The following is a 25,577-nucleotide window of genomic DNA, read 5'->3' as shown; positions in this document are numbered from 1 at the left end:
TTATTTTGAAGAAATAGAATGTTAGTATTTTAATCAAGTGTCTGTCAATTAATCATTCTCATAAAATGAAAAAATAGCAAGATGATGATGATAAGGAGGAGAAGTAGGAAGAGAAAGAGGAGGAGGAAGAGGGGGAAGAGAAGGAGGAAGAGGAAGAGGAAGAGGAGGAGGAAAAGGAGGAGGAAGATAAACCAGGTGCCAGAGGCAGTAGTAGTAGTTGTTGGTAACTCTCTACACTACAGTACTTGAGATATGTTAAGTGCATGCAAGGCATTGGAGCCAGCTGGACATTTATTGGCTACATAAGCTTTAATGTTTTCATCTATCAAAAGTACCTTAGAGGACTGTGTGAGGCCTAAATGACATAGACTTATGTCAGCACAGTGTATGAAATAAAGAACTACTTTATAGCTATTGATTCAGAACATTCCCTCCTCCTTTAATGCACAGAACATCACTTGGAGATGACTTAACACAATCTTTTTGCTGCTTGTATAGTTGGCTTTGTTTTTGAGACACATCATACTCTGTAGTCTAAGCTGGCCTGGAACCCTGAGGTTCCTCTGCCTTACAAGCATGATCTACCACACTCAGGTTTGATTTAGCCCAATCTTGACAGGAATTAGTAAAGACCACCAAAATGTTTGTTAGATTTAAACATAGTGAGGTTTCAAGAACACACACTCATAAATCCTCTACAATATTTCTTTATATTCCAAAAACTTAGTCAGAGACTGGGAGGGGTAATGACATAGAAATGACAACTATAGGTTCTTTTAGCAATATCTAGTTCATATTTATAAACTCAAGAGAGTCATTTCATGGGTCAATGGAAATTTGTTCTAACCAGAAAGGTATTAGGGTGGTGTTGGTTTCCAAGTTGGCTGCTCATGACAGCCATTACTTAAAATTGCAATTGTTATCAGAAGGTAGGAGAGAAAATGGATTGATATGGCTGCTTTCCAACATCTTAAGCCCATTTGGGGTGTCACGTGATGTGCATATGCAGTAAACTATTAAGGGCACAATGCAAGTAGGAATGCCCCAGGTGTAAGGGGACTGTTGGCTCTGGAGACTTGTAGGCTCTCCCAGACAAGCTCAACACTACTGAACACAATGCTGAGCTGAGATAGTCTCTCATTTTTATTTTGAAGGAAACACAGGCTGCTGTGTAAATGCACAACCGTGCCCCTGGCACCCACAGTGGACTCTGAGCGCGCCATCTAGGAATGTGTGCTGCCTCCGAGAAGTCGGCTGCAGGGGAGGCAGTACATAAAGATGCAGAAATGGCTCTTGAGAGGGCAATTTATAAAGTCTGAAAAAGATACCCATTGAAAATATTTTAGTAACTTTCTGTTACAGAGTGAAATTGAGGCTTTTAAAGACTGTGCTTTGTCTCATGCTTCGTAAAAGTTTTCAAATAGTGCCTCTGTTTTAGGTCTTCATTTTGGATGGACCTGGAAAACTGCTGAGTCCTGTGGACCTGTGCTTTCACACTGGTAAATAAACAAAGCCCAGCTCACTTTTATATTTCTTTTAGTCTCAAAAGAAAACAGCCTAGTCCAAAAGACTCTATATTTTAGAAGATAGAAGACTTCTCTTGGGGTATTCTATTTTCAAGTTTTATTCTGTCATAAATTGAAATTAAAATTAAGTTGCCACTTTCAGGTAAAAGAGGGTGATAAAATTTAATGATCACTAGAATATCAGGTGGAATCCACTTTACTGATCTTGCTTCCTTGCTCTCTAGAGACCTCCTGATGTAGTAAATTGAAGTGTGCAAATCTAATGAGCTGAGACCCTGCTTCACCCCAAGACATGCTGCTAATATTCATCTCTGCTGAGACCTCAGATGGAATGTGAAGCTGGGTAAGTCTCTTCACCTCTTGAGAAAAGAGTGATTTTAATGAGCTATTAATTGTCTTGCCTACAAAATGGCAAAGGGGGTACCCCCTCCACCCCCATAATCATGTGTGCTTAGTTTGGCTGATGCATTGTTTAGGATACCAGCCCCTATTCCAATGTCTTAGAACAAACAGACACAGAGTCATTTGCCTGAATTCTACAGGATGCATCCTGGGAAGACTATGTATGCAGATGTGAGTCGTGATGCATTCTAGTTTCTGGGTTGTTGAAGTTCCACTGTAACTCTCAAGAGTCATCCCTAGGAACAGATAGGCTATCACGTGGTCTTCCAGCTTAATATAACCTTAAACAGTTAATCCAAATTTGTCAGTTTTTCAGACTGAGGATTCTAAAATTATACTTCATAGCTCCCAAGAAAATGAGTATTTCTGGGGCATGAATTGCTCCAATTCATCTGTCTGAGAGGATAGAACCCACTTCACCATTGCATCCTTTTGAAAACAGTTTTGAAGGGACACTGAGCAGCTGCCCACCCCTTCATTTGTGCACTGAAAAGAGCAGAAGCTTTGGGTCCTCGGCAGGCTGGCGGACAGAACTGATGGCAGAACCCTGGAAATGACCGAGGGGGTCTGTCAGAAGCCCCGTCCCTGCCACGGTTGTTTAGCGGTAGGACCAGCTATCTCCTGGCCTGTTGAGATATTAATATACTATCTTGTTAGCTTCTGCCAGGGCATTTATTTCTGTGTGTTGATCACATTTATGGTGGTTTTTCTTGCCCAGTTATCTCTAGCAATGTGACTGTCAACTCTAAATTACTATTCTCTATTATAAAACTCTCTAGATTAATATTTGTCAGGCTAGTTAAAAAATAAAAAACTATGAATTCATTCCTTATTCTATTTTTTTCTCTTAATACTCTATGCTGCCACAGACTGCTCCTAAGTAGCCAGCATAAAGGGTGTAGAAAATGTTATTCATTGTAAATTATTTGCCAGCATGCGATGGAAGAGGGAAAACCAAAAGCCAATACCTACCCATCCAACTCTAAAATAGTTGTAAACGCAATCATCATCATCTAATTCTTCACACAGAAGATTCAAAACTATTTTTAAACGTCAACTAAAACAAACTGAATGCTATAATGGGTCACCTAAAAGGTAGAATGCCATTATTAGTTAATATCCTTCAGGGAATAGCTTTGAAAATCTAAAGACTTGTATTACATTACATTATACTCCAGTACAGAATTTGGGTAATTATGACCAGCATTGTTACCATCCAGCTGTCTGTGACAGCATTTTCCTCCTGCTCGTTCAACCTTTCCTGCTACCTCTTCACACACTTGCCAAAGGTGTGTCTGTACCGACCCTCACCTAGTACAGTCAACAGAGAATGGAGGGAGAATAGGAATAGGAAGGAACAGAAGTGAAGGGAGGAAGAGGGGAAGAAAGAGGGGTATGGAAGGAAACTGTGTGTCCTTGTTAACGCTCGCAAATGGAAATGACAGAGGGAGTGTAGTTTTTTCAGTGGGTGGGCCTTGAGGAGGCGAATGGGTAGTGTTCATCTGCTCAATGTGTAGAACCTTGACAGGAACAGATTATTATTCCCTTCCTTCTTCCTTTTTCCTTCCTTCCTTGTTCCCTTCCTTCTTTACATATAAGTAAAAATCTTAACATATAGTAGGATGACTCTACCCTTTCTCAGACAGGCTGCTGTCACCTAATACAAAGTACCACCATTTCTTAGGAAGATTCTCACAAATCCTAACTGGAGTGGTCTTCTTGCATTCAATCTTAACCCTGCCCTAGTTATTTTCAACTTTAAAGTCATATACAGTCAAGATACAAATTCTATCATAATGGACTATGTGCAGTCCCCAAAACCTGGAAGTGTGCCCTTCTATTATAGCCTTCCCAGCACCTAAACATTTCCCTAAGCAACCCTGGATAACTCTAAATGAGCACTTAAGCACTGGCTTAGAAAGATACTCAGGTCATCATCTCTGCAGGCCCAACCTACCAACTTTCAATCCATGCCCCCCCCCCAACATAATTCATACATAGCTTTATCTAACTACCTAGTACCCAGAAGCATTATATACTAATATATTATCATTCATTCAATGTTTGTTTAATGAGTCTTTATAGATACCTATTAGATTTAAGAACATAGAAAGTATACCAGCCCTTAGGAAAATAATGTTAAATGCAGACTGGTTATGATACATAAGTAAAAGATGATAGTAAGTTGCTATTAAATACTTCTCTCTTCTGGGCTACTTGTCTCCAAACTAAATAGAGAGATCTATGACTTGGTATCACAGATAAGATTGGCACAGCTAAGTTACTTGAGTTGCTGATGTTACCCAATTACTCGGAGGCAGAGCACAAGCTCTTGACTTCCACTCTTTACAGCCAATAGTTTTTGGGAAGCATTTCTTACCACAGAATTACTGGGTTAAGAACTTGACTTACTTCAGTGGCCCTCTCTGAATTCTCACCTATGGTACTTATACTGGATGACAGAAACTCAGGGATATACAATCATCTTTTATGGGTTTCCCCTCTATTCTTTAACAGTTAAGACTTTCTACAATGTGCTCTGAACTCGTCATTCTGAGGCGTCAGTTCCCTCTCTAAGTGTATAGAAGCAGATATAAGTACCATAAAAAGTTATAGCAATGCTTTGCTATGCTACGCTATGCTATGCTAACCAAGCATTTTCAGTTCAGTTACACCATTTTCTCTTCATGGATACATCAGTAAATGAAGAACATCCAGATAAAAATTATTGCCCTTGTTTGCTGTAGTCAACCTGAGCCATTTTTCAGTTACCAGAAGCATACACAGTCATCCCTAAAACACGCATGCCAGCTCAACATTTTATCCTCCAGTCTAGCTTTACTACTCAAGACCTACAAAGATCTACAAATGCTCAAAGCATTGACAGCGCTGAATCTTCAGCATGAGTTAAGGAAACTGTTTCTTTTTTGTGGGTGGGAGTGATCATATCTGCTCTTAGTGAAGACAGACAGGTGAGTTATCCATTTGTAAGTTAGCCCTATGGAAAATCATGGAGGAACTTCTTTTTTGATGCTGACTGAACTGCAACTGCTCAGACCATGGAATTGTCAGAATTCTAACAGAACCTTTCTAACATATTTTCCTTTCAAACACTGTGCACATGCCCATAGTAAGTTGAAGGTCTAAAGGTAAATCCTGCCTTCCATGGGTAAGTTAGCACTCCTGGTTAACCACTGGTAGGTGGTATAAATTGAGTAAGAATTAGTTTGATGTTCACTTAAAAATACACATTCTGTAAAGTCTTTCTCATCTGGCAGCTCTGCCTTTTGAGACCATGCTGTGTCCATCTTTAAATGTCTGGGTTCCCCCTGTATTGTACCAAGGCACACAAGGTTTTCAAGTATAGCCTAAGGGTTGAGATGTCTGCCTCCTCATAATGGTAAGGGCTCTGATCTCAAAGACTGGGGAAGCAAACTCAGACTTCAATTTTAATGCTGCCCTGTCATTATTTGTCACCGCATGTGCTGGAGCAGTAGGAATATGGGAATAAGAACAGACAACAGATCAGAAAAGCAAATACTTTTATCACAATGATACTTGTCCTATCTGAGAACTGACTTTACCTGGAGAGTTTCTACTTCTTCATCTTTCCTTTGAGTCTCTTCTAGAAGACCTATAATGAGAAAATAAGCATTCATGAAAATGCAATGTAAAACAAATGGTTTTCTTCTTCTTAAATCAAATGCTTATTAAGGTGTGAGAAAGTGCAGAAAGAGTACCCTCTACCCCCAGCAGAGGAGCTGTGTGAGTACCCTTGATCCGGACAACCCCAAGCCAGATGTAAAGGCCCAGAAATCCTGAGCTTTATGTGACGTGAAAGAATCATACAAATTCAGTTAAAAACCAAAGAGCATAACCATATTTGAAGCATTTTATCCTATGACTATACAATATCTAAAACATTTTATCCAAGGTCTATATAACCACCATGCAACACAAAAGTCCTTAAGGAAAAATTTAAGAACAAGCCATTTTCTCAAAAGGTGAGCTCTCAAACCTAGTTCCACCATGAAAGTCAATATTTGGAACCAAACTAAATAAATCACCCTGCAGGGATGAGTGTTATTAATGGAAGCAGAATACCACATCGATTGTAAAGCCATATTATTATTATTATTATTATTATTATTATTATTATTACAGGTATGTCTGACCAACAACTTGGCATGGTCTTAGAGAAATGAATGGCTAGAAAGGAAAATACACAACTGAAGAGAGATGCATCTTCTTGGATGCATACAGCCACAATTTTTCAGTGCCTTAATTTATGTACTTGTAATAAAAGAAAACTATATTTGGCTAGCAGAGCTCTCTGCCTCCAGCTACAGCACTGTGCTACAATCTTATTAGATTTCCCAAACCTAAAGAAGGCTGGGCTGAGCCAGAACATGGGTTTGATTGGCATGGACCACATTTAGCAGTACATGTTAGAATTAGTATTGGCATTACACTGTGACTGGTTTACCTTCCGTAGCTGGCGCTACATGAAAGTAAAGCACAACTGGAAGAGATCCAACATCCATCTCACAGATGCAGACACAACCATTTCAGCAAGTGCTAAACTAGAGAGCAGCACGAGGAAGCAACATAAAGGGGACAGAGTAAAGTGTGTGTGTGTGTGTGTGTGTGTGTGTGTGTGTGTGTGATACCCAGCAGGTGTTGATCTGAAACAGTAGGAGGTATCACTGTCAGTGATAATGGATGGTAATGGCCCTTTGAGACTGTACATTAAGAGAGCTACAGAGGGGAAAAGGACATTCTCATAAGATGCAGTGTTGTACTGGGGAGTCGTAGGCTGTTTCTGTTCAGTATTCTTTAAAAGAACTGACTTTGACTCCCAAAGCCTCCCCTAATCATGAGAATCAATGATAAAGCAGCCCAGTGCAGTTTGGGGCAGATTTTCATTGACATTTCAGGTTTCTTAGCAACAAGATAGAGAAACAAACTTGGGTGAACTGGCTTGCCAGCTGTCCTCCGCTCTCTGCCTCCTTCCACTTTACTCAGTGGCCCTGGGATCTTCTTGCTGCATCCAGGCTAGTGTTGTGACCCGATTCCACATAAAATCCCTGGCTTTCACACCCTTGTGCTTCTTTATGGAACTGCCCTTACCATATGGACAAGCCCTAGACAATCTGTGAATCATAAGAGACATGGCCCAGGGTGCTTCCTCCTCCTCCCACCCAGACGGCTCTCTCCAGCAGGGACCCAGTAAATGCCCAGAAGCAGAGCTGTGCAGCCGATCTGAAGGTGGCTGCAGATGTCCCAGACTGTGAGAGCATGCAGACGGCTCAGCTCAGCTCAGTACCACTCCAACTCAGAACTTAAGAATGGGGCTATGAACCAGTTTTGTTAATGCCTAGCTAGGGGTCATGGCTGAGAAGCAAGACTCTCCTGCCAAAGCCTCCTATAATCAAGTGAATCCACAAGAAAGCAACACAGTACTGTTTCCAGGTATATTTTGGAGAAGAGTTTTCATTGGCATTTCAGGTTACTTAGCAACAAGGTATAGAAACAACTTAGGAATGAATCTAAGAGAATATGGTATAAGACTGCCAAAGAGGTCAAGGAACACAATACTGTTCCCACTGACTGTGACTAATATCCCTTGCCAAGATCAGTAATTTTGTTGTTTGTGCTCACAATAAATACATGAAACCATACCTAACCTAGGTAGTGGTAAAGGCGCTACAGCCTTGCTCGCCTATCTTATAATCTAACTAGCACAATGTGCACAATGTGCACTCACTTGCACCATGCCGTACATAATTAGACTCTTCTGTTAGTTAGTTTTTTAAGTGCACACATTTGCACTCCTACTTGCCTTAGGAATCTTCTGATAACAAAGTCTGGACTTGCCCATTTGTCTCAGAACTGCCTCTCTAACTTTGAATTTAACTTAAAACCTCCAAATTACAGTATTCAGATACCTCTGTTGGGGATGAAGAGTGGGACTGTGAGCCTGCATTGGTGAAGCCTAGCTACTGACCACAGCTGAGAAGCAACCTGCTGCTTCTCAGAGGGCAGCTAGGAGAATACATTAAGACTGCCAGCGAGCTGACGGACACATGCTGTCCCCATTGGTGTGACTAGTGCCCATCGTCATAGTGACTAACCTCATTTGTTCTCAGAAAGTGCCCTTGCTCGGCTGGCACCTCAAACTCTGCTTTATTATTTTATTATAGTCATCTGCCACAGAGGCTGCTGTGACTGAGCAGCGTCTATGGACAGCACTCAACGAAAAGACTCGAGTGAGAAGTATAGCAGCCTGGGCGCCTCCCAAAGACTGGCACCAGTTTTTAAATTAACTTATGCCAGCTCATTATGATGTGTAGTGTTTGGACGAGGAATATTTCCTAGAAAAAAAGCAGGGAATCACAGATGGGAACCGAAGCCTCTGGTTTCTTTGGTTCCGTTTCTGTTCTGAAGCACCGTTGGGGTCACACAATGCAACAGTACTGTACCACTTCCTTTGCAATCTTTGTGACCCATGCCTTGGTATTTAATGAAACTAGACACTGTCTTAACTTAGTCACCTCATTTCTAGCTTCATAAAAGCAGGTAATGTGCTTGTTTTTAAAAGGTAAATGATATCTAGCCAAGCATCCCCAACACACCTACTAGGAATTTGACTCCTCTTTAAAATGTTGGAGATCAAGCTTAGAAATAACTGTTTTCTCATTAGCCATTTACTATAAAATGTCTCATTCCCATCCTACCTCAGGGCAGCTGATACTGGGCAGGAAGGCCCTTGAGACACAACAGCATCTACAGCAACAGTTTGGGCAGAAGAACATTAGAGTGTAGCCAGAAGCTTTTAGCTGCACCCGGTTAGTCAGAAAGAGCCCTTTCTCCCTGTTCCTCTGAGCCCTGTCCTTTCCTAAGAACAGTGGGGAATAGAAATTCTCCAAAGTCCAATATTCAAAATTTAGTCTGTGTATCATTCTTTGTGTACAGTAATCATGGTATAATGATATCAAAGTAGCACATGGCATCTCACAAGGGACCATAAATGACAGATTTCACCTGCTACAGGTGTATTCCTGATAATCAAGACATTAGCTACATACACAAGAAAATGGTCATTTTTTTCTTTTTATTTCTTTTCCCTGATATCAAGCTAATGTAATTATTGATACTGTAAGGATAGAAGAAGGAGCAGAAATAATACAAGCCCAAATTTTCATTCTCTATAAAGAAGCAGAATTCTATTTATATGTGAAATGCACATTATCTAGTATGTACTGCTAATAAATAATTTAAAGGGCTGAAAGGAAGCTGCTTTAGGGAAAGCCAAAGTGAGGGCCATAATGGTCATCAAATAAATTTTTTTCCTGTATTGAGACAGACCTCCCATGGTGTCATGGTGGAACTGAGTCCTTTAAATGACAGAAATTTAAGAACGCCTGATATACACCAATCTCCTTACATCTTACAGATATAAGCTCCAAGACATTCCGAGCACAGACTGGGTCCACAACTTCCACACTGGACCTTGGTTTTCGAGAAACAATGACTACCTTCCTCTACATTTCAAGACTTGCACTGAAATGTTCTGTTATTCCCTCTTTAACCACACATGCTTGTACAGTGTCTCTTCCACAAACTGAAAGAAAACTTCACTGACGTTCAACAATCTGGGAGAAGTTCACCCGTACCTAGGCATCTACAGTGGTGGCTCTCCACTCCAGGTTGCCTTACACGTGACTGAAGGAAAGCAAATGCTCAAACAGTTGAGAAACCAGACATTTAGAATATTAGCATACAACAAAAGGACTATCTTACAAAACAAAACAATAAGGAAAAGTTTGAGATTTTTTTTTGAATGATCACTAAATAATTTTCTAGCTCAAACATGACACAGGCCAGCAAATATTTTTCCTATTTCATTATACTAGTCAAGGTAATAAGGTAAATATAGTCAAGTATATTTGGCTTTAAATTAATATTGCTGACTCTCTGGGTACCATATACATGGATTAATCCAACAATAGCTTTAAAATACTCTTTTAAACTTATGTATGCAATAACCATTTACAAATTTATTCTCCCTTTGTCAATGTGCTCTAAAGAGATAACTACTATTAATGTGTCATTTATATTGTATTGGCTATTTTAAGTTATCTAAGTATGATTTAAAGTATATGAGATGTTTATGGACACATTACTCCGTTAATTACCTAGAGGTACTTGCTGCCACAGATCTTGGTGTCTACAGGACAGAATCCCCAGTAGGGACCAAGAGATAAATACAGATACAAAACACTTAAAATAGTACCAGATACATAATAAAAATTAAACATGTTACTTTTTAAAAACTTTTGCCCTAAGTATCCCTTGTGAAATCAATAAAATGTGTAAAAAGTAACAGCTGTAATTTTAAACAAACAAAACAAGAGGCCACTAATCATGTTGTCTTCAGACTCCACCTAGGACAGAAAGCTACATTATTAAAACTGTCATATCTACTGCCACCAACTGGCTATCAGTGAACATGCCACGAGGAGCTCAGAGTTTCCTCATCAGACCTTAGCACAGAGAACACAGTTTTAAAATTAAAAAAAAAGGGGGGGGGGAGCATCATCATTGTGGTCTGAGAGACACTGAAACAACATGCTAGTCCACAGATGGGCATGAACTGGCCCAGTACATGATGCTTCAACAGTTTTACGGGCCACTGCCTGTCTTGGCTATGTGGTACGACACACAAACATATATACTCATGTTTCCATTTAAACCTAATTCATTTCTGGGAAAACATTCCCAAAACTTCAACAGTACAGAAAAAGGACACAAGAGCTTCGTAGCAATTTCCAACATGCCCCTTCCTAGCTCTTGGGCTGAGGAAAACTAAATGACAGAATGAAAGTTCTGGTGGAGCCAACAAATAAATTTCTGTCATTGCTATAAAGAGAAAAAGATGTAAGGAAGTGTTCACTAAAAAATAAATCACGCTCTCCGCTTCCGGATCCAGAACAGCCTGGGTGGCAACGCCACATCTCCAGGTCCTGCAAGACGCAAGAGGGGCTTCCGGGAGGCCAGCTGGGAGGAGTCAGTGTGCTCTGGTGAATCCAGCAGGCCCCGGCAGGAGCCTTCAGGTGTCTGCTTCGGGATCTGAACAGCCTGGGCCATAGGACTTGTCTCCATGAAGTACGGGAGACCTGGTGTGCACTCAGAGGCAGACTGGGAGCTCACAGCTTGCTCCAGTGGCACACAGCTTAGGTTCCAGTCCTGAGGCCTCTGGCGGGAGCCCTCAGATCTCTTGGGTTCCGGATCCAGAACAGCCTGGGCTGCAACGCCACATCTCCAGGTCCTGCAAGAGGCAAGAGGGGCTTCCAGGAGGCTGACTGGGAGGAGTCAGTGTGCTATGGTGAATACAGCAGGACCCGGCAAGAGCCTTCAGGTGTCTGCTTCGGGATCTGAACAGCCTGGGCCACAGCACCCTGGCTCCAGGCAGTGCAGGAGGTAAGCTGTGCACCAGAGGCCACCTGGGAAGAGGCAGCTTGCACTGGTGAGTCCAGCATTGACAAGACCAACTAACACCAGTGAGAACTAGATGGCAAAAGGCAAACGCAGGAACATCACTAACAGAAATCAAGACAATATGGCAACATCTGAACCCAATTCTCCTTAACAGCATGTCCTGAATACCCCATCACACCAGTAAAACAAGATTTAGATTTAAAATCACTGGTCATGATGCTGGTACAGGAACACATGAAGAAATTCAGGAGAAAATGGATCAAAAGTTAGAAGCCCTTGCAAGGGAAAACAAAAATCATTGAAAGAAATTCAAGAGAATACAAAAGCAAAAAGGAGGAAATGCAAAAAACAAAGAAATACAGGAGAACTTTGGTCAACAGGCTGAGGTCATGAAAGAGGAAACACAAAACTCTCTTAAAGAATTACAGGAACACACAAACAAGCAAGTGAAGGAGCTAAGCAAAACCATCCAGGATCTAAAATCAGAAGTAGAAACAACTAAGAAAACTCAAAGGGAGACAACTTTGGAGATAGAAAACCTTGGGAGGAAATCAGGGGACATAGATGCAAATATCAACAACAGAATACAAGAGATAGAAGAAAGAATCTCAGATGCTGAAGATACCATAGAAACCATGTTAAAAAAAATGCAAAATGCAAAAAGCTTGTAACCCAAAACATCCAGGAAATCTAGGACACAATGAGAAGACCAAACCTAAGGATTATAGGCATAGATGAGAGTGAAGATTTACAACTTAAAGGGCCAGCAAATATTTTCAATAAAATTATGGAAGAAAACTTCCCTAACCTAAAGAGAGAGATGCCCGTGAATATACAAGAAGCCTACAGAACTCCAAACAGACTGAGGACCAGAACAGAAATACCTCCCGTCACATAATAATCAAAACACCAAATGTACTAAACAAAGAAAGAATATTAAAGGCAGTAAAAGAAAAAGGCCAAATAACATATAAACGAAGACCTATCAGAATCACAGCAGACTTTTCACCTGAGACTATGAAGGCTAGAAGATCCTGGGTAGATATCATGCAGACTCTAAGAGAACACAAATGCCAGCCCAAACTACTATACCCAGCAAAACTCTCAATCATCATAGATGGAGAAACTAAAATATTCCATGACAAAACCAAGTTTACCCAATATCTATCCACAAACCCAACCCTACAAAGGATAATAGGAGGAAAACACCAATACAAGGAGGGAAACTTTACCCTGGAAAAAGCAAGATAGTAAACTTTCATCAAACCCAAAAGAAGTTAACCAATCAAATTTAAAAAATAACGTCAAAAATAACAGGAAGTAACAATCACTATTCCTTAATATCTCTTAACATCAATGGACTCAATGCCCCAATAAAAAGACATAGACTAACCGACTGGATACATAAACAGGACCCTACATTTTGCTGCATACAGGAAACACACCTCAGGGTCAAAGACAAACATTACCTTAGAGTAAAAGGCTGGAAGACAATTTTACAAGCAAATGGTCTCAGGAAACAAGTTGGAGTAGCCATTCTAATATCAGATAAAATTGACTTTTAACCCAAAGTCATCAAAAGAGACTCTGAGGGACACTTCTTGCTGGTCAAAGGAAAAATACAACAAGAAGAACTCTCAGTCCTGAACATCTATGCTCCAAATGCAAGGGCACCCTCATTCATAAAAGAAACTTTATTAAAGCTCAAAGCACACATTGCACCTATCACAAAAATTGTGGGTGACTTCAACACTGCACTTTCCTCAATGGACCAATCAGGAAAAAAGAAACTCAACAGGGACACAATGAAACTAATTGAAGCTTTGGAACAATTAGATTTAACAGATATATGTAGAACATTCTATCCTAAAGCAAAAGAATATACCTTTTTCTCAGCACGTCATGGTACCTTCTCCAAAATCGACCATATAATTGGTCACAAGACAGACCTCAACAAATATAAGAAGACAGAAATAATCCCATGCCTCCTATCAGATCACTATGGAGTAAAAGTGGTCTTCAATAGCAACAAAAACAACAGAAAACCCACATATACGTGGAAATTGAACAATATTCTACTCAATGATACCTTGGTCAAGGAAGAAATAAAGAAAGAAATTAAAGACTTTTTAGAACATAATGAAAATGAAGCCACAACATACCCAAATCTATGGGACACAATGAAAGCAGTGCTAAGAGGGAAACTCATAGCCCTGAGTTCCTCCAAAAAGAAAATGGAGAGAGCTTACACTACCAGCTTAATGACACACGTGAAAGCCCTGGAACAAAAAGAAGCTATTTCACCCAGGAGGAGTAGAAGGCAGGAAATCATCAAACTCAGGGCTGAAATCAATCAAATAGAAACAAAGAACCATACAAAGAATCAACAAAACCAGGAGCTGGTTCTTTGAGAAAACCAACAAGATAGATAAACCCTTAGCCAGACTAACCAAAGGACACAGAGACAGTATACAGATTAACAAACTTAGAAATGAAAAGGGAGATATAACAACAGAAACTGAGGAAATTCAAAAATTCTTTGATCCTACTACAAAAGTCTATACTCAACACAACTGGAGAATCTGGAGGAAATGGAAAGTTTCCTAGACAGACATCCGAAACCAAAACTAAATCAGGATCAAATAGATCAACTAAACAGTCCCATAACACCTGAAGAAATAAAAAGGGTCATAGAAAGTCTCCCAACCAAAAAAAGCACAGGGCCATATGGCTTCAGTGCAGAGTTCTATCAGACCTTCATAGAAGACCTAACACCAATACTCTTCAAACTATTCCACAAAATAGAAACAGAAGGAACTCTACCCAACTCGTTCTATGAAGCCACAATTACGCTGATACCAAAACCACACAAATATCCAACAAAGAAAGAGAACTTCAGGCCAATTTCTCTTATGAATATTGATGCAAAAATACTTAATAAAATTCTTGCCAACCGAATCCAAGAACACATCAAAACGATCATCCACCATGATCAAGTAGGCTTCATCCCAGGGATGTAGGGATGGTTCAATATAAGGAAATCCATCAATGCTATCCACTACATAAACAAACTCAAAGAAAAAAAAACATATGATCATCTCATTAGATGCAGAAAAAGCATTTGACAAAATCCAGCATCCTTTCATGCTAAAAGTATTGGAAAGAACAGGAAGAAGTATGGAGAGGGTCCTAATCCTGGAAAGGATTGATCTAGCATTGGAGGGGAATATAAGGACAGAGAAAAAGGAGGGAGGTGATTGGAGAATGGATGGAGAGAAGAAGGTTTATGGGACATATGGGGAGGGGGGCTCCGGGAAAGGGGAAATCATTTGGAATGTAAACAAAGAATATAGAAAATAAAAATATTTAAAAAAAAATAAAAAAAATAAATCACTGTCCGGATTGGTCAGAGCGCTATCTTTTGCTTTAAAAGACCCTTGATTAACAAAAAGTGGAGAGAACGCCATGACTAATTGCAAACCCTACCTCAAGGTTAAGCATCTTCTGCCCAAAGGATGGCGTAAAGTGGTCTCTATTCACACGGATACTACTCTCAACTGTCTACAAAGTGCAAAGTTGGAAATTCCTTAGATTAGAGGGCAGTTTTTTCCTAGCTTGTATTGTTCTAACTCTACATTCTAGGAGCTACATAATTTGGAGTCTATGCAAATTTAATTTCTTTGATCGTCTCTTATTTTATAGAGCCTACAAAACATTCTTGCTTGTTTGTTTGTTTTATTGACTCTGGTTTTTGATGCAGCTACAAGGGAGATCCATGGTGTTTTCTAGGTTATGGGTGAATGCAAAAAAATAAATGAAAGGAGAACATCACTACTTTCAAGAGGTTGAGGGTTTCTTATAAATATAAAGGGGGGCACAGGCAGAGGCATCTGGAAGAGTCCAGAGTGGACATGACTGCATACTGAACTAGACCATGTGAAAAAAGGGTGGAGGAGAGAGGACGCAGTTAGGAGCCCAGAGGCCCGGAGTGAGCAGGAGAGCTGAAGTGCAGTGCAGTCAAAATAGCGAGGTCACGAGGTCATGCAGGAATAAGAAGCGGAGGGAAGGGGCCCAGGCCAGGGACTGGCTGCAGAGTTTAGGGTAGGGGTGGGGTATGCCAGCCAGAATGTCTCCATAAGTGTCCTCTTTGATACCCTAATAGGCATCTTAGCCTTTTGTTCATGGTTTGAGACATAACAAGAGGTCTGCTCTAGAGCCAAACCACACTTGAGCTTTTAGAAGAAAATTCTCAGATTTCTGCCACTACCATGATCTAGTGATCTAGTTGTAACTAGAGCCTGGGAAGGGAAATCTGGAATGGAGTAGAGCATGCTTGTGACCAAGTATCACTCCATGTCAAATACCTGCAGTGTCCTTTGGGAATTCCCACAGACAGCACGCATCTATATGTTTGTGCTGGCTTTGAAAACAGAGGAAGGCTGCCATGAGCCATGGCCTGAATATAACCTCCACAAGCTGGGAAAGCCAAGGAAACAGATTCTCCTCATGACCCTATGTGAAGGAGGTCATGAGCCCTGAGTTTGGTTGATATTAAATCTGACCTCCACATCCATCCACCAAGTTCATAACATGTAACACAGCATAATAGGAAACCCATACATTATAGAAGTTTTAGTAAGTGATATATTCTACTGAGACAGATTTAAGGGCATTTGGTGACCAACAATCAGAGGAGCAGGTAATCAACATGCAATCCCTATGACAGAGAGAATGCCACGGGAGATACACAGAATTCAATGAAAGCCTTGCAAAGACGCCTGTAGCCAAGTAAGACTGGTGAGAGTGTGGCTTTTTAGGGCCAATTTTTAAATGTTACATCTGTCATAACTGCTGACTCCAAAGAGTATCCTATGTTTAGGTTCTCCAAAAGTTTTTAATGTTTTTAAAAATTATCCCGAGTGCTATGCCTACACTGGAGCATATTATATAGACAAAGGTATACAATGTTGACATTCCTATAAAAGGTCCAATGTGAATGTGCAAGATCCAGGGTGGGGCAAAATAGTTCAAGGACAGAAACTGCTCCTCAGAACTGCCTTCAACACTTGCTCTAACGCCTACCTCACATGTTCGCCACATGTGATTTTTAAAATAATGAAGACATTCATAAGAATCTGAGTTATGACTGTGTCAGACACTATGTGATATTATCTAAAGCAATGGAGTCGCAATTACATTAACTGAATATTTTAACTGCATTATTTTTTTCTGAATTAGGGTCACAAATCCACACGGTTTAAGCACTTTATAATGTGAAGACCAGTGTGGAGTCAGAAATATAAATGCCATATGAAGATCAATGGAATAAAGACATTCAATTAGCAGGCAATTGGACAATGAATGACCACGTACAGCACAGTTCTGGGTGATGCCAATACAGGACCAAGGCACAGTCGAGAACCCACATGGGTCTCAGCATTAGATAGCAATCACTTGCTCCGCACTGGAAATTTCCCAAATTTTAATAAAACACATAAACTTCAGATTGAAGAAAATGTGGGAATGCTAAACATAATGAGTCCATGGGACCCCACATGGGGACACCTGGTAGACAAGGACCTGAAAATCAAAGGCAAAACATCTTGACATCAACAAGAAAAAAAAAATTAACTCTAGGGAAAAAAAATAATCAGATCAATAAAGATTGCCATAAAAAGCATATATATAGGAAAATAGCTAACATCCTAGAATCTTCTATAGTTAACATTGTTAGGAAGGAAGGTGAAGTCAAGCCTTGTTTCTGAAGATTAAATTATTGACCTGGAGAGAGGGCTCAGCAGTTAAGAGCACTGGCTGCTCTTTCAGAGGTCCTGAGTTCAATCAATTCCCAGCAACCACATGGAGGCTCACAACCTTCTACAACTGTCATCTCATGGGGTCAGAGGACCTCTTCTGATGGGCATACACACACAAATGTACGCACACATAAAGCATCTATACATACAATAAGCAACTCTTTAAAAAGAAAGATTAAATTAGTATACGTCCAGGATTCTAAAGGAAGCTCTCCAAACAGTAAGGAACTGTGTTACAAAGGACTTGGGGGCTGAGTTGATGGCAAAGACAGAAGCAAAACTGAGGCTTATGGTCCTGAGGAGAGCTGTGGGCCAAGCGCCTGCTGTGCAAGTCAACCAGAATTTACAGTAGAAAGCCAGGCACAGCGGCATACACTTATAACTCTGGTGTAGGGGAAGCAGAGGCAGGCAAAAGCCTGGGTCTCACTTGTAGAAGAGCCTAGCAACTCAGTGAGGCCATGTGAGAGAAACATGTCTCAAAAAAAAAAAAAAAAAAAGGATAGAGAATAATTACCTAAAATCAAGCAGTGTCAACCTCTGACTTTCATATGTAATGTAGAGGCAAGTAGACATATATATGTAACTCCATGTACAGCATCATATACTACACACACACACACACACAGAGTCAGTAAAGAAATGAAATTTAGCAAGTGCTTCAAAAAAGAATAAAAATACAATATGTCACCTTTAATGAATTCAGTGGGTTACTAAGGTTTGATGGACAGTAATAATTATCAATTTGACAGGTTATAAGGTCACCTAGGAGTCAAGATTCTAGGCATAGCTGTGTTAGGTGAGCCTTTGGGCAGGCTTAGGGGATTATCTTGATAAGTTCTGGGTGAAGATTCATCCTAAAACTGGGTAACATCATTCTCTTGGCTTGGTCCTAGATTGTATAAAAAGAAAACCGTAAGGTGAACAGAAGCATTCAGAGTGCTTCGTTTCTTTACAACACACACAAGGTGACCTACTCCCTCAAGCTCCTGCCACTGTGACTTCTCTGCTATGATGGACCACAACCTGGAACAATGAGCCAAAAACAAACCCTTTCTTCCTAAAGTTGCTTTTGTCAGGATATTTTTGTCATAACAGCAAGAAAAGAAACAATGAGAGAGGAGGTATTCAGAGTTCATTTTCTGAAGTATTCCTAGACATTCATGTGTCCTGACTTTGGAGTTGGCTAAGCAAACTCGAAAGACTTTTGTGTTGAGAAGCATCTCTGATAGCCAAATATGGAAAACAACCCAACTGTGCATCAAAAGATGACAGAGGAAACAAAAGTGATCTTTAAATATATGTTACATCATTCGGTTACAGGAAAAGGCAGGGCAGGCAAACTCACAGACAAGAGATACACTGGGAACTGACAAGAAGGTGGAGGGAAAAAAAATGGAAGTGTGCCCTCGAAGCTGTGGACCTACTGGACTTATGTCTGAAATTTGACAGATGTAATGGTCGTAAATACTTATATAAAAATGTATCCTTAAAAGTAGATTGTTTTGTGTAAATCTTACTGTTGGGGGGAAAACCATCATGAGTTTACTATCTCCTGTATGAATAAAATACAGGACATGAGCAGTGGTGTCAAAATGACTTAGATACAAAATAACCCATCCTCTTTCTTTCTTTCTTTTTTAATTCTTTTCTTTTTTGTCTTTTTTTTTATTCGATATATTTTTTATTTACATTTCAAATGATTTCCCCTTTCCTGACTCCCAACTCCCCCAAAGTCCCATAAGCCCTCTTCCCTTCCCCCTGTTCCCCCATCCACCCCTCCCACTTCCCTGTACTGGTATTGCCCTACACTGCTGTACTAAGCCTTTCCAGAACTAGGGACCACTCCTCTGTTCTTCTTGGACATCATTTGATGTGTGGATTGTGTCTTGGATATTCCAAGTTTCTAGGCTAAGATCCGCTCATCAGTGAGTGCATACCATGATTGATCTTTTGAGAATGGGTTACCTCACTTAGTATGATGTTCTCCAGCTCCATCCATTTGTCTAAGAATTTCATGAATTCACTGTTTCTAATGGCTGAAAAGTACTCCATCTTTCTACTAGTCTAAATGGTGACTAAGACATAAAAGTCACAAGGATGACACTATTGACTCTATCTATCTATCTATCTATCTATCTATCTACCTATCTATCTATCTATCTATCTAAATTAAATAAAAATTTCATCTGTGCTATAATTCTCCCTTCAAGTGCCAAAGATCATATGACAAAAAAAAAAATCAAAAATCAAGCATGATGATCATACTTTTGAGTTTTTGAGTCAGGGTTTTAAGTTTTGAGTCCTTTTTTGAGTCAGGATTGTCTAGGAGACTCCCCAAAAGTAAAGGCTACTGCTGCTGTTCTTGGTTGCCCAACAGAGGTGGAAGGTAAGTCCTAGTGTTAAAGACACCATGAGCTTTGGACACAAAGCAGAAGCCCACTGAGCTGGAAGGGTTTGGAAAGCCTCCTCCCTGAGGACTAACTTTCATGGTACCGGAAGGCATCATGTCAGTTTCCAGAGAAGGAAAGAAACCAGCAGCCCTACCCACCTCTGCTGCCTATGACCTACCACCACAAAAACCGAGTCTTGCATGATAACCTTAAGGGTATATTACTGGCACACAGACTTTGGCAGTAACTAAGAGCTCTTGAATTTGATCAACAAGAGGGAAAACATGCCTGGTTCTAGAAATGTAATCACCTACCTATGGCTAGTGAATGCATGGATCTTGGAGAATATATAACCATCATCTTATTAACCAGCAAATCTCTCTCTACATTATCAATATTTGTTCTTATCTTCACAGGTAAGTGCAGTTCTCAACCCTCATAAAGGAAATTTCTCCTTGCAATATGTGGAGACCATTACAGAAAACCACAACCAAATAAAATTCAGAGTTGTGGTACCCAGGTCATCTATAACACAATGCCTACGCCTAAGGCTCAGCAGGAGAGGAGGCAGAAATATTTTAAGAGCTAAAGAATCAGGAAGTTTGCTGTGAGATTGTTTCATTGAAATGTAAGAAGCTACATTCATATAGTCTCACCAACAAGATAACATAAACAAAAGCTAAAAAAGGACAATAGATATGCTAAAGTGGATGGGGAAATCCCAGGAGATGTCAATCATAAAGAAGGAACTAGAGGCATCTAGGGAATACTGAAAACAGGAGAAATAGTTTCTACAGAGAAGACTATATCAACTGGGTATCTGACATCAAATGGTCAGTCTTGGAAACAAACATACAAGTAACATTACACAGACTGAGCAGATTGCATGTATGTATGTCACAGAGGGTTTGTAAAGACTTCTAGCACCCAGATAAAAAGCTGGGTGTGGATATGCATAGAACAACAAATAGTGAGGGGAAAGGCCATGAATTTGAAAGAGCATGGCCGGGAATATGGAAGAACTGGAGGAATGAAAGGGAAATGAGCAAATGATGTCATTGTATTATAATCTTTAAAAAAAGTAATTTAAAAAGAATACAAAAATTAAAGAATTATTTTAATATTTAAATGATACGATGTACACATCACTTTTAACTAATAATAATTAACTTAATCACACCAATTTGAAGAAATGGTAATTATTATTATTCCTTTCATATAAATGCATTGAAAACTACTGAACTTGCATACCAGGACCATGTTAGCAGTACATATTTATCAGCAGAATAAAAACTACTCAAAACCTTGCAGATATCCTATTCTTTCCTGAAATTGATATGCTGCAACATACTTGCTTTCTCTCCTTAGACATTATTAACTAAACATTAAGTCCCTGTTGCTGACTTCACTAAGTAGAAAACCATCTGAGAAAGCTATGAAACAATTTAGCTTACTTAGTTAAATGCTAAAGGGAAGATATGAGAAGGGCTGGGCGGTGGCAGCAGTGGCGGCAGTGCAGCAGTGGCTGGTCCAGCCGAAGGGCCATCATCAGTGGAACCAAGGCGACACAGGGTCCAGTTAGGCCCTGCGCCCACGACCACTGACCTTCGCTGGCCAGCAGGGCTGCAAGCAGCAGCAGATTTATGGTGCCTTTCACCACACAGAAGCCACATCAGAACTCGGCCTCCCTCCAGTCACGAGAGACTCGCCTTCATCTTGGTTTCAGGCTCCAGAGAGATCAGACAGACTGAGGTACACAAACATAACCCGAGGCCAACATCGCAGGGGTCTAAGCCCGACGGGTGTTGGCCTGCACCCAGGCCCTGGGCTGTTCGGGGGGCCAGCGGGGTGCCAAACCAGCCAGGAGGGGTTTTTTTGCCCACACCAGCGCGCATGCCGCCATTTTGCCTATAGGACGCCAGAGAGCTCTAGCAGGCAAAGCCTGTAACAGGCATAGCCTGAGGCTAACAAAGCGGGGGTCTAGGCCCCAACAGGCCCTGGACTGACCCCAAGAGCTGGGCGGCTTGGTGGGCCATCTGTGTGTCAATCCGCCCAGGAGGTTGTTAGCCTAGCAGACTCTCCCAGCACTTTCAGGGAGCACGAGAACACACGCCCGCCATCCTGGCCACCTGACAGACCCAATTAACAGTCATAGCCTGAGGGGAACTTTGCTCGGACCATGGCCTCCCAGGCTTTTACCTGGAACCAGGGCCTGAACAGCCAGGTTAGCCTTGTGTGCACCAACCCGGTTGGGAGATCAGCTGCCCAGCAGAGTGATCAGCAGGCAGAAAAGGTCCTGACAGCATACACCATCAGCACTCCCTGAAGGTGCAAAGGGGCTCCATCTGGTTCACAGACACAATCTGGGGCAAAGCACACTAGAGCTGCAAGGGCACCCAAGAGGAAGACAGCACATCAGCAATCAGCTACAGGGGTAACCCAGCCATATAGTGTTGCAGTAATAGTCCCAGAGCCCCTCAGGAGGCCCAAACACCAGCCAAGGACAAGACCAACTAACTCCAGAGAACAAGATGGCAAAGGGCAAATACAGGAACACTACTAACAGGAATCTAGGCAATATGGCAGCATCTGAACCAAACTCTCCAACATCAGCAAGTCTTAGTTATGCAAACACGCCAGAGAAACAAGATTTGGATTTAAAATCAGTGATCATGATGCTGCTAGAAGAACACAAAAAGGACATAAATGAATCTCTTAAAGAAATACAGGGGAACATGAATAAGCTAGAAACATGTATAATAGAAACACAAAAATCACTTAAAGAAATGCAGGAGAATAAGGCTAAAGAGATAGAAGCCAATAAAGAAGAAACGCAAAAAAAACTTAAAGAAATGCAGGAGAACTTGAGTCAAGAGGCAGAAGTCATGAAAGAGGAAACACAAAAATCTCTTAAAGAATTACAGGAAAACACAAACAAACAAATGATGGAACTGAGCAAAACCATCCTGGACCTAAAAACAGAAGTAGAAACAACTAAGAAATCACAAAGGGAGACAACTTTGGAGATAGAAAACCTTGAGAAGAAATCAGGGGCCATAGATGCAAATATAATCAACAGAATACAAGAGATGGAAGAAAGAATCTCAGACGCTGAAGATACCATAGAAACCATTGACTCAACAGTCAAAAAAAATGCAAAATGCAAAAAGCTTGTATCGCAGAACATCCAGGAAATCCAGGATACAATGAGAAGACCAAACCTAAGGATTATAGGTATAGATGAGAGTGAAGATTTACAACTGAAAGGGCCAGCAAATATCTTTAACAAAATTATGGAAGAAAACTTTCCCAACTTAAAGAGAGAGATACCTATGAATATACAAGAAGCCTACAGAACTCCAAACAGACTGGATCTGAGCCGAAATACCTCTCGCCACATAATATTTAAAACCCCAAATGCACTAAACAAAGAAAGAATATTAAAGGCAGTAAGAGAAAAAGGCCAAGTAACATATAAAGGAAGACCTATCAGAATCACACCAGACTTCTCACCAGAGACCATGAAAGCTAGAAGATCCTGGGCGGATCTCATGCAGACTCTAAGAGAACACAAATGTCAGCCAAGACTACTATACCCAGCAAAACTCTCAATCACAATAGATGGAGAAACCAAGACATTCCATGACAAAACCAAATTTACACAATATCTTTCCACAAACCCAGCTCTACAAAGAATAATAGGAGGAAAACTCCAATACAAGGAGGGAAACTACACCCTGGAAAAAGTAAGATAGTAACTTTCCTTCATCAAACCCAAAAGAAGATAATCACTCAAATATAAAAATAACATCAAAAATGACAGGAAGTAATAATCTTTATTCCTTAATATCTCTTAACATCAATAAACTCAATTCCCCAATAAAAAGACATAGACTAACAGACTGGATAAGGAAACAGGACCCTACATTTTGCTGCATACAGGAAACACACCTAAATGTCAAAGACAAAAACTACCTTACAGTAAAAGGCTGGAAGACAATTTTACAAGCCAATGGTCTCGGGAAACTAGCCGGAGTAGCCATTCTAATATCAGATAAAATTGACTTTCAACCTAAAGTCATCAAAAGAGACACTGAGGGACACTTCTTGCTGGTCAAAGGAAAAATCCACCAAGAAGAACTTTCAATTCTGAACATCTATGCTCCAAATACAAGGGCACCCTCATTCGTAAAAGAAACTTTATTAAAGCTCAAAGCACACATTGCACCTAACACAATAATTGTGGGGGACTTCAACACTCCACTCTCCTCAATAGACCGATCAGGAAAACAGAAACTAAACAGAGACACAGTAAAACTAATTGAAGCTTTGGACCAATTGAATTTGACTGATATTTATAGAACATTTCACCCTAAAGCAAAAGAATATACCTTTTTCTCAGCACCTCATGGTACCTTCTCCAAAATCGACCATATAATTGGTCACAAGACAGGCCTCAACAAATACAAGAAGATCGAACGAATCCCATGCCTCCTATCAGATCACTATGGTGTAAGAGTGGTTTTCAATAGCAACAAAAACAAGAGAAAGCCCACATACACATGGAGGCTGAACAATACTCTACTCAATGACACCTTGGCCAAAGAAGAAATAAAGAAAGAAATCAGAGACTTTTTAGAATTTAATGAAAATGAAGGCACAACATACCCAAATCTTTGGGACACAATGAAAGCAGTGCTAAGAGGAAATCTCATAGCCCTGAGTGCCTCCAAAAAGAAAATGGAGAGAGCATATACTAGAAGCTTAATGACACACCTGAAAGCCATGGAACAAAAAGAAGCCAATTCACCCAGGAGGAGTAGAAGACAGGAAATCATCAAACTCAGGACTGAAATCAATCAAGTGGAAACAAAGAGAACCATACAAAGAATCAACGAGTCCAGGAGCTGGTTCTTTGAGAAAATCAACAAGATAGACAAACCCTTAGCCAGACTGACCAAAGGGCACAGAGAAAGTATCCAAATTAACAAAATTAGAAATGAAAAGGGAGATATTACAAGAGAAACTGAGGAAATCCAAAAAATCATCAGATCCTACTACAAAAGCCTATACTCAACACAACTGGAGAATCTGGAGGAAATGGACAATTTCCTAGACAGATACCAAATACCAAAATTAAATCAGGACCAAATAGATCATCTAAACAGTCCCATAACCCCTAAAGAAATAGAAGGGGTCATAGAAAGTCTTCCAACCAAAAAAAAAAGCACAGGACCAGATGGTTGCAGTGCAGAATTATATCAGACCTTCAAAGAAGACCTAACACCAATACTCTTCAAACTATTCCACAAAATAGAAACAGAAGGAACCCTACCCAATTCCTTCTACGAAGCCACAATTACGCTGATACCAAAACCACACAAAGATCCAACAAAGAAAGAGAACTTCAGAACAATCTCCCTTATGAACATCGATGCAAAAATACTCAATAAAATGCTTGCCAACCGAATCCAAGAACACATCAAAACGATCATCCACCATGATCAAGTAGGCTTTATCCCAGGGATGCAGGGTTGGTTCAATATACGGAAATCCATCAATGCAATCCACTACATAAACAAACTCAAAGAAAAAAAATACATGGTCATTTCATTGGATGCTGAAAAAACATTTGACAAAATTCAGCATCCTTTCATGCTTAAAGTCTAGGAAAGAACAGGAATTCAAGGCCCATACCTAAACATTGTTAAAGCAATATACAGCAAACCGGTAGCCAGCATCAAACTAAATGGAGAGAAACTTGAAGCAATCCCACTAAAATCAGGGACCAGACATGGCTACCCACTTTCTCCTTATCATTTCAATATTGTACTTGAGGTACTAGCTCGGGCAATTCGACAACATAAGGAGATCAAAGGGATACAAATTGGAAAGGAAGAAGTCAAACTATCATTATTTGGAGATGACATGATAGTCTACCT

General features: G+C 40.4%; 1 protein-coding gene across 1 annotated transcript in view; it reads right to left on the bottom strand.

The window, feature by feature from the left end:
- Cep128 (centrosomal protein 128) overlaps positions 1-25,577 on the bottom strand; it is a 376,076-nt gene that overhangs the window by 71,376 nt on the left and 279,123 nt on the right. Inside the window, exon 21 of the mRNA XM_052186712.1 lies at positions 5,513-5,562. Coding sequence (XP_052042672.1) covers positions 5,513-5,562 — 50 coding nt within the window. The remainder of the gene's footprint in view (positions 1-5,512; positions 5,563-25,577) is intronic.

Source organism: Apodemus sylvaticus, chromosome 6 (genome assembly GCF_947179515.1).
Source record: "Apodemus sylvaticus chromosome 6, mApoSyl1.1, whole genome shotgun sequence".
NCBI classification, from domain to species: Eukaryota; Metazoa; Chordata; class Mammalia; order Rodentia; family Muridae; genus Apodemus; species Apodemus sylvaticus.
This window is presented reverse-complemented; position numbering and strand designations above follow the sequence as displayed.